The sequence below is a fragment of the Zootoca vivipara genome, chromosome 12 (assembly GCF_963506605.1).
Source record: "Zootoca vivipara chromosome 12, rZooViv1.1, whole genome shotgun sequence".
Taxonomy (NCBI): Eukaryota; Metazoa; Chordata; class Lepidosauria; order Squamata; family Lacertidae; genus Zootoca; species Zootoca vivipara.
This window is the reverse complement of record NC_083287.1, coordinates 58270229-58279982: the sequence shown is the minus strand read 5'-3', so window position 1 is coordinate 58279982 and position 9754 is coordinate 58270229. Positions and strand designations below refer to the sequence as shown.

The 9754-nt window shown below is 46.0% G+C and overlaps 1 protein-coding gene across 1 annotated transcript; it reads right to left on the bottom strand.

Annotated features, from left to right (window-relative positions):
* Window positions 1-2202: 2202 nt before the first annotated feature.
* LOC118092044 (verrucotoxin subunit beta-like) lies at window positions 2203-9553 on the bottom strand. The gene is given in 3 exon segments (XM_035129775.2): window positions 2203-4469; window positions 4472-5386; window positions 9457-9553. Coding segments are annotated over 3 exon segments (2352 nt in total). The 3' UTR covers window positions 2203-3129.
* Window positions 9554-9754: the final 201 nt, after the last annotated feature.

Here is a 9754-nt window from a genome sequence, read left to right as displayed (position 1 = left end):
TTTCCAAACTTGCTGGCATATTGGGTGTAGCACCTTAACAGCATCATCTTTTAAAATTTTAAATAGTTCAGCTGGAATATCATCACTTCCACTGGCCTTGTTATTAGCAGTGCTTTCTAAGGCCCATTTGACTTCACTCTCCAAGATGTCTGGCTCAAGGTCAGCAACCACACTACCTGGGGTGTACGAGACCTCCATATCTTTCTGGTATAATTCCTCGGTGTATTCTTGCCACCTCTTCTTGATGTCTTCTGCTTCTGTTAGGTCCTTACCACTTTTGTCCTTGATTATGGTAATCTTTGTAATCTTTGTCAATCCCAGAGACTCCAGATGAATGCTGCTCTCAGAGCCAGTTGGTGTTCTTGTCAGAATAGGATCACTTCTTCCCTGAAATTCCTCTCTGCCTCTTGACATTCACGGTTCCCTTTTGGGCTCCTGCTTAAAATATGCTTGTCAGGCAAGCATTTCTGGACGCATAGATGTTGATGTGTTTTAGTCTTGTACTGTTAAATGTTTTTACGGCTTTTAATTTTTACTTTGCTGTTCAATTTAAATGTTTTGTTTTTAACTGGTTGTAATAGATAATTTAAACGTTTCCAGTAAACCGCTGAGATGTTTTATTACCATCAAGTAGCATATACATTTTATTAAATAAAAATAAATTAATCCCACCCACCATGTTCTTACTATCATGGCTTCCTGCAAGAAATGGGGCTTGTGAAATATATAATCATATTGGGCCAGAAAAAAAAACCCCAACTCTCCATCACATTGTGGATGCTGCCTAGACGCAGAGGTTATTCCTATTTATTTATTTATTTATTTAAAAAAAAATGGAGGTGGGGGCAAACTTCAGAATCTTCAGGGGGATATTTTCACTGATCCGGCAAGAGAAAGTAACTTTCTTTACCCCACCCACTGCTGCTTTGATCAGCTTCAGCCCAGCAGTGCCCCCCACTTTTTGAATGCCCCGATGGGAATGACAGGACCTCGTGTTGTAGCATCCTGCTCCAAGGACTCCACTGGGATGGGGCTGCTGCTGCCTGGATTGCATCAGGTGAGTCCACTTCTAAAGGTGAGTTATGTGGATTCCTCCCCAACCTCTACCCCAGAGTACTGGAAACCACAGGAGGAGAGAGGGCTCTTGTGCTCAAATCCTGCTTGCTGGTTTCCTGAAATGGACGCGCTTGGCCACCGTGAGAACAGGGTGCTGGCCTCATCCAGCAGGCTCTTCTCGTGTTCTGATGCTGCCGGACCAATTATAGAAGGAAAGATGGAGCAAAGGTTTTGTTTTGTGCTAGGAAATGTCATAAGTTCATAAGCCTCAGCCATGCCCCCTACCCGCCACCCAAAGACACCTCAGAGACCATTTTAAAAGGACAGGTTAAGTTTTATTTGAAGGATGTTTCATTGGTGCAAATGGAGAAAGCAAAGCTGAGATATCCAGGGCTTCCTTGCTACTGGCACAAACAGTAGCAGGACAGCATTTCTGCAAGTGCAGTTGTATCAAGGGCTAAATTGATAAGACTATTTGCTGCACTCTTATTTATTTCAAGAAATTTCTATCTATTTTTTTCAGCATGGCTATTGATAAGAAAATGATCAAAAAGAATAACGCGAGTGAAAACAGCAGAATATAGCAATAAAACCCTGTCTCGGGGTTGATCGAATACGGCAGGTTAAATACAAAGCTAGGGCACAAGAATTCTTGGGGATTATGCACATTTCGACCTGCACATTTCTAGGCACAGGTCCACGCTTTCCTGGTTCATGTCCAAGCACGCCCCCAACAGCTTTCCCTTGGGAAATTTTCACTATTGAATTAGAGCAGCAATTCAGGCTTTCTGTGGGTGGCTGTTTGTTTCGATTCAGCAGCAAAGAGTGGGTTTTCATGGGGAAAGTAGCAGAGCAAAATAAAGAAAGAGAGTTCAGACATGGACCTGGAGAACCCAGGCCTGTGCCTACAAATGCAGAGCAAAGGTAAGCGTCATCTTGGAGATGGGCAGCAGAGAATGGGCTGGAGGAGCAGCCTTCCTGGGGGTTGCAATCTTGGCTCTGATTCTGGTGGAAGGCGGAGGAGAGTCGCCCTAGTTCATAATCCCTTTAAGGATTCCGAGGTTATAACCTTCACTTAGAATTAACTTGGCAGTTGCAGCAAAGGGGTCACATGATATATGACACCAGTCTGGCTTGGATGTTCTGGATCAGCTGAAGTTTCCAAAATTAAAAATAAAATAAAATGGAAGGCACATATAGAGAACGACTTCCAGCCACCATCTTATGCTGAGGTGGGTACAAAGGACCCTTCTGCAGTATATGAGGCCCTGTTCACATTCCTTGTGTGATGTTCTCCTCCTCCTCCCATATGAGAATACCACACAACCCTATAACCCAGTCACCATCGCCAATTGGGACTGATGGGAATGGAAGCGTCAAAAGGAATACCTTCTAAGAGTTTTGTTCCAGGAAAATGTAAGATGGAGGGAGGTGAGATGCTGGGTAGTCAAAAGTAAGGGTGTAGTTTGGGAGTAACTCCTCTTTTTTTAAATTCTATTCTAATTTTGGTTAATAGGTTGCTTGGGCATGACAGAAAGCACATCACCAGGGTGTTCCCCAGCCAACCATCATCTCAATTTGCTCAGAGACCCAAATTTTCACCTCTACCTATAAATCAGAATGTGGAACTTGTATACAAAGTTGGGTCAATAGCCCAAGCGCAAAGCATTTTCAGTACCTACCTAAACGCCCCAGATCACCTGCCAGGTGACAGACCTCAAAGCCAAGTGAGGAAATAATGCAAATTTAGCTAAAGCAGCAAACATGGCTGCTGCGGGTTTCCTGGGAGGTGGGGGAGAAGCAGCTGGACAAGAGGCAGTGTGAAGAATCTGCCAGCCCCCCCCCCATATCCCAACTCTGGTCTAATTAACAGCCCTATAACTTGAAATCACTACTGATAGCCAAAAGCAATCGGAAGGTGTGTGCAACAATTTAGAAAATACGCCCTTATTTAAAACACTTGGTAACAGCTGCCAGATGCCCGGGTGCAGATGGGCATCAGAAGCAAACAAACTTCCTAAATCTGGCCCGCAGGGAGGAGGACTTTTCTTGTTCGCTTGGGTCATACAGATCTTAATCCACTGGCAGACCCAGGATATGATTGATCATGGCATTGATGAGAGTGGTTTTCCCTGACCCTGTGGTCCCCATCATCACGATTACTTTGTTGGGGACCTGCATGTTCTCTTTTCCCAGCTGATATGTTTGGACGGGGGCTGATCGATCTGAGGTGGCCTCCAGGGGAAGTAGATACACCGATGGTTGCCCATCTTCCACCAGGGTGCTTTCCTGGAGGTATTTTCGAGCTGGAATTTTTGCCCCTTCTTCTTCTTCCATTGCTGTGGAAATCTCAGTCTCTTCACTGGGCTCACTCTCAGCCCCATCAAAACATACAGCCGAGACTCTGAGTCTGTAGGTTCTGTGAGGCTTCAGCCCATCCAGCTGACAGGACTCTGTTCTTGCCCCTGTTCTTTTTTCATTCCATCCGTCCTTATCGCCCACCAGTCCCCTGTACTCCACTTTGTACTCCTTGATAGCAGCTCCAATGACCTTTGGGCTCTCCTAGACAATACTGATTTTGGAAGACTCTGCAGTTCTCTCTTTCGGTTTCCCAGGAGGGCTTGTAGGAAGTGTCTGTACAGATCCACTCGCATCACTAGTCTCACTAAGTCCTGGTTTGCTCCTAGCGGTGTATCGAAACTGGTATTCTGAGTCTGGCCTCAACCCTTTCACTTGGAATGTCTCTTGACTGTTGTCTGTATTCACCATCTCCCAGTTTCCTTCTCCTGCAATCTTGCATTCTACCTGATAGCTGGAGATTGAAGCCCTCCCGGACTCAGATGGTTGAAATGTCAGCTGCACACTCTCATGTCTAATTCGGCCAACCAGGGGAAGGAGAGGTTTGGAGGGCAGCTCAAAGTTGCTGTTGACCATCTCTCCATCTTCATAGAGGTAAATGGAAACTCCTGGGTTGTCCCGATCTGGGACAGAAGCCACAAGGAATCGAGTCTTCCCATTGGATTCATTGATTTGGGCAAAATCAACAATGGACTTGGCCGCTTTCCGAGCATTTCTCAGTCTGTCTTTTTCCTGAAACCAAGCATTCCACTCCTCCGGTGCATTTTGGACTCCTGTAGGATCTGCTGATCGTTTCTGAAGAAAGTGTTGTAAAGTGGTTAAAAATGGTTCCTCATCGTGTAAAGAGGTGAATGTAAATGAGACAACAAATTCATTCTGGTGGTTAAGCACTACCTCTTCCAGTTTATTCTGGGAGGAGATGGTTTCTATCCCACTGAGGATATCAAGGTAAGACTTGACCATGTTTATCTCTTGTTCCTTGGTGTCCAAAAATTCATTGAGTCTTTGGCCATTGAAGGGTGATTGATTTATGGATGTTAAGATGTCCACCAGAACTCTTCCCCCCCTCCCCGGATCAAAGGCAATATTCCTGCCAGATCTTGCTGGAAAGTCTGCCTGTGTTGCTTGCAGAAATCCTGGAATCTCTTGATTTTCAACTTTATTTCTGGGAAGGTGGTAGCAATGGGATTGGTAGACAGATCATTGCATCTCATATCAATTTCGCTCAGTTGCTCCATGACGGTTTGGGCATCATAGACAAGTGCTAAGCTGGTCTCACGCACCATCTTAGCTGCTCTGGAATCTAGCTTGGTCAGTGGGTACAGCCAAACTCTGACAGGCACAGCCTTGTCCCCATTGGTACCCAGCATTTTGGGCAGAGAAGTGTAGACCTTCATGGCATCTTGAAAAGTCACGGGATTGCTCTCCAGAGAAAAATCTCCATAGAACTTGCAGTTGAACTGATTGGCATGGTTTCTTTCCTGGTCGTTCATGTGGATGGATGCCTCGCCTTCATTAGTGACCATCTTCTTTATCATAACTTTGAGACTTCCTTGTATGTCTTGCATGGACTCGGAAGAAGAGACATTTCGGTCAAACACAAAGAAAGCCTGGGCTCCATACAAGATGGCAGTGACAACATGGGTGGCTGTCCCATGCTCAAAAACTGCTGGGTAAGAGACATTTTGGATTCCCAAATGGCTCATGGTCAGATGTGAATACTTGGTGGTAGCTTTGTACTGCAGAGTGACTCTGGCCTGTTGCTTGGACTTCTTGGTGTCTTGAAGGTACTTGGCTGACCCTTCCACTTTAACCAATCCCCCCAAAAAACTGGCCTTGAGCGATGCTGAGATATTGAGGGCGGAGGCCTTATCATCGATGGAGTCGGAAGCAATGATCTCAGATTCCGTCTTGGGCTGGGGTTTGATATCCAGGTCCTTCTGAAGGGAGTCATGGTCCCAAAGGGTGATTCCTGGAATCAAACAGAGAAACAACCACACAAGGCTTTAGTAATGTTCAGATAAATATCAAGCCCCTTTGTCCAAAACAATTAAGCCTGCATAGGGAAATAACTGAGTTAAAAGTGGCAACATAGAGCCATCGTTCAGGGAAGTTTTTAATGTGTGACATTTTAATGTATTTTTAATCTGTTGGAAGCCACCCAGAGTGGCTGGAGAAACCCAGCCAGATGGGCGGGGGTACAAATAATTTATTATTATTATTATTATTATAATTATTATCATTATCATTATCATCGTTGCCCAGGATGGGGCACACATATCATTATCATCCCCGGTTCAGCAGTTTTGTGCAGCTTTGTAAAGGTTTCCAAAATGACTCCTAAGCTGTTTGACCAGAGATGATTCAGGGTCTCACCCACACCTTCCCTTGACCTTTATTTTTTTTTGTATCGTGTGCCAATTAATTGCACCAGGGTCCGAGAGCTTTTCTCGTTGCTCCGTTGCTGTGATTGCAAAAACCCGATCTTAGCCACTGAATCAAATCTTATTAGATGCATGGATAATCCAAAGAGAGATTGTGCTGAACCAAGCTTCAGTTACTGGCTGAGATGGGCTTTTGCAAGTCACAGCTGCCAAAGAACAAGAAAAGCTCTCGGACCCAGGGATCTGTACACCAAATACAGGTCAAGCGAAAGTATGGATGAGCCCTCATTTCTACCTTCTCAGAAGAAGGACTTGTTTCTCTTCACAAAAGAGCATAGGGAACCTCTCTCCTGTTCCCCATTTTGATATTCTATTTCAACCAAGAATCCCCTTTTGATAAGCACCACGGCTGTCAGAGAACTTCAAAATCAGAGGTTTACCGAAGCCTGAGCAGAAAAATTCCCCAAGTCCTTGGAAACATCTAAAGCCCTTTTAGTGATGGTTCTCTTCTGTTTAGGAAGCGAGCAATACATGGTGAAAAAAAAAACTATAAAAACCACACATGGAGGGCAGTGAGGAGGTGCTTTCTCTCTAGCATGTGCTTGTGATGCAATAATAATAATAATAATAATAATAATAATAATAATAAATTTATTTATTTATTTATACCCCGCCCATCTGGCTGGGTTTTCCCAGCCACTCTGGGTAGCTCCCAACAGAATATTAAAAACACGATAAAACATCAAACATTAAAAACTTCCCTAAATAGGGCTGCCTTCAGATGTCTTCTCCTTGACCTGATGGGAGGGTGTTCCACAGGGCGGGTGCCACCATGGAGAAGGCCCCCTGCCTGGTTCCCTGTAAGGTTTTGTTCACACCTGAGCAAAAGGTGACCACCCTGGGACGTTTTTGCAGGTGAAAGATGTTTCCTGAGGTTTGCATCCACAGGTGTAGTGGGACCCTTGAAGCTAGAAGAGCCCTCTGCTGCTCGTAGCCCCTTAGAAACCTCATGGAGGAGCAGGTTGTTCCGGGAGCCTTAATGCTGCTCAGCTTGCACAGAGCACATTAGAAGCACATGGCTTACCTCAAAGAATCTTGGGAACTGGTGAGGCCACCAATTGATGGGAGGACTTTGCAGGGAAGGGCACCTCAGATGGAGGCCTGGACCAGCAGCAGGCTCAACCTCTTGCACCCCTCGAGCGAGGCAGAGGCTGAGGCCCACTGAGGTGCCCCCTCTGCCACCCGAGGCAAATTTAGGGGAGCATGGCCAGTTAGAATGGAACACAAGAGAGGGGCCGCCAAATGTTGGTGTCACTGAAATTTGAGACCCCAAGGCCCGCCATTGATGCCAACTGCCTACCTGTTGAGCTGGGTGCCCAAACAAGGGTAGGAAAGGCAGCATCAACAGCAGGAAGCCACCAAACACAGCTAACCACAAGGAAGCAAGTGGACCCAGGATCTCAAGGCCGCCTCTTCTCCATTGAACTAACCCAGACCCTGAGATCATCACCTGAGACCCTTCTTTGTGTGTCCCCTCTGCAAGAGGCCCAGAGGGTGGCAACACGAGAACGGGGTCTTCTCTGCAGTGGCTCCATTTGTGGGATGCTCTTTCCAGGGAGGTTCGCCTGGCACCATCATTACATGTCTTTATAACCAGGCCTTTGGCCTCAAACTACCTGTGGCCTTTTAAAAGAGAGGTGTTTTAACTGTCTCTTTCCCTATTGTTTTTCATGTATCTTTGTGGGGTTTGGGCAGGGCCGTCTTAAGCATATACGGCGCCATGGTGCAAAGCTCCCTCCGCCTCCCCCCCCATTTCCCAGAGATTTTGTAGGGAGGACAGCGCTGTCAGCAGGGCTGGAAGAGGCAGGCAGCGGCTGGAGGGTGGCTCCTCCGGCGGGGAAGAGGCGGAGGCTGGACGCGGTGCCTCCTGACTCAGCTGGCCACTTCATGCCGCGGTGGCCATGGCAGACGGAGGCTCTGGGCGCGGCGCTGCTTCACCGTGGCATGGCGGAGGTGGGCGAGGGTGGCGAGCTGATGCCGGGAGGTGCCGTGTCCAGCCTCTGCCTCTTCCCTGGCGCCCTCCAGAACTTGGCGCCCTGGCGCCCCGCACCACTAGCCTCTATGGGTAAGACGCCCCTGAGTTTGGTGGCGTTTTTTGGTTGGTTGTAAGTTGCTTTGAGTTGCCTTCGGCTACATAAAGTGACTAACAAATTTAATAAACATCATCATCATCATAAGTGATGCCTCTTGCCACAAACACTGGTTTGTTGGAATAAGCTGCATCCCCTCCAACATTTTTCCAATGAAAATAGAGACATACTACCATACCCTCCAATATGACTCTCATGAAAATAGAGGTTTTTGACCTTTTTGAGCCCACGACTCCCTTGACCAACTACATTTAGCTGGTGATATATCACGATGTTGAAAACCAGACATCGCTCAGCCCAAACTAGGCATGGTTAAGAGCTCCGTTCATTTCAATGAGCCTAACTGTAGTTACATAATTTATTTTATTTATTCCTAAGTTCACTGTTCACCATAAACGGGTCACAAAGCTGTTGACAGAACTATCAACAAAACCATTCCATCAGTCCTATAACATGATATATAAAACAACACATTAAAGGACTGTAAAAGTAGAGATTTTGCCAAAAACACTTTCAGGTCATAATTCAATTTTAATGGAGTTAAGAGGGACAGATAATTCATCGTTTAGATGGAGAATGAATGAAGGGTTGTTGGAAAATCAGAAAATTATTGAGAAAGCACAAAAGACCCTACAATATTATTTTGAATTAAATCTGAAAAGAGAAACGGAGATAGAAATAGTATGTCCTGTTCCTAAATGGACAAATTATTGAGCAAGTGAGACATATATACAGTGGTATCTTGGTACTCAAACGCCTTGATTCCCAAACGCCGAAAACCCAGAAGTGTTCCAGTTTGCTAACGTTTCTCGGAAGCCGAACATCCGATGCAGCTGTCAGCTATTGTTTCTGCACCTGCACCAATCAGAAGCTGCGTCTTGGTTTCCGAACATTTCAGAAGTTAAATGGACTTCCGGAACAGATTAGGCTTGGTGCTTTTGCTTTTGCTATTTATTTTGCGTTTTTGTTTTTAATAAAAGCCCCCCCCCATCCAAACAATGACTATCATCAGTGCAGGTAAGAAATTTTTTTTTTAATCCTCTACAATACTATCTTATTTATTTTATAGTACAGTACATTGATTATTGCTTTCATTTTATGGACCAATGGTCTTGTTGGATAGTAAAATTCAAGCTAAACTGCTGTTTTAGGGGTTGTTTTTAAAAGTCTGGAATGGATGAATCCGTTCAGCATTACTTTCTATGGGAAAGCACGCCTTGGTTTTGGAACGCTTTGGTTTTGGAACGGACTTCCAGAACGGATTAAGTTTGAGAACCAAGGTACCACTGTACAATACATTTAAATCAAGCCCCCTAGTCCTGGGAAGTTCATTTTGTTATGGGTGCTGAAATTGTAGCTCTGTGAGGGTAGAAGACAGTTCCCAGGATCCTTTTTGGAGGGTGGGGGCGCTTTATGTCCCTGAAGTCTCTCCGTATTTCCGCATGAAATACCATCTTCTGCCCCAGACGTCCCACCCAAAGTGATCCCCATCTCTGTGCCAGCTTTACCTGGGATCAGGGAGTCTTTGCGGCAGTCATATAGCATTCCCAGCTGGAACGGGCGGCCCAGGGCTGGGATGTCAATCGTGTTGTCTGTTCCTGCCATGGCGCAGGTCAAGCTGCTCTCCCGCTTTCACTTCCCTGCAAGAAACAGGAGCTGTAAAGGAGCCAGGGCAGACTTTGAAGCACAAGAAGGACTAGCGACACCCAGGGCCGGTGGGTCCATTTAGGCGAACTAGGCAGTTGCCTAGGGTGCCAAAACGGAGGGGGCGCTGGCCAGCCTGCCGGGGGGGGGGGGAAGCCTGCT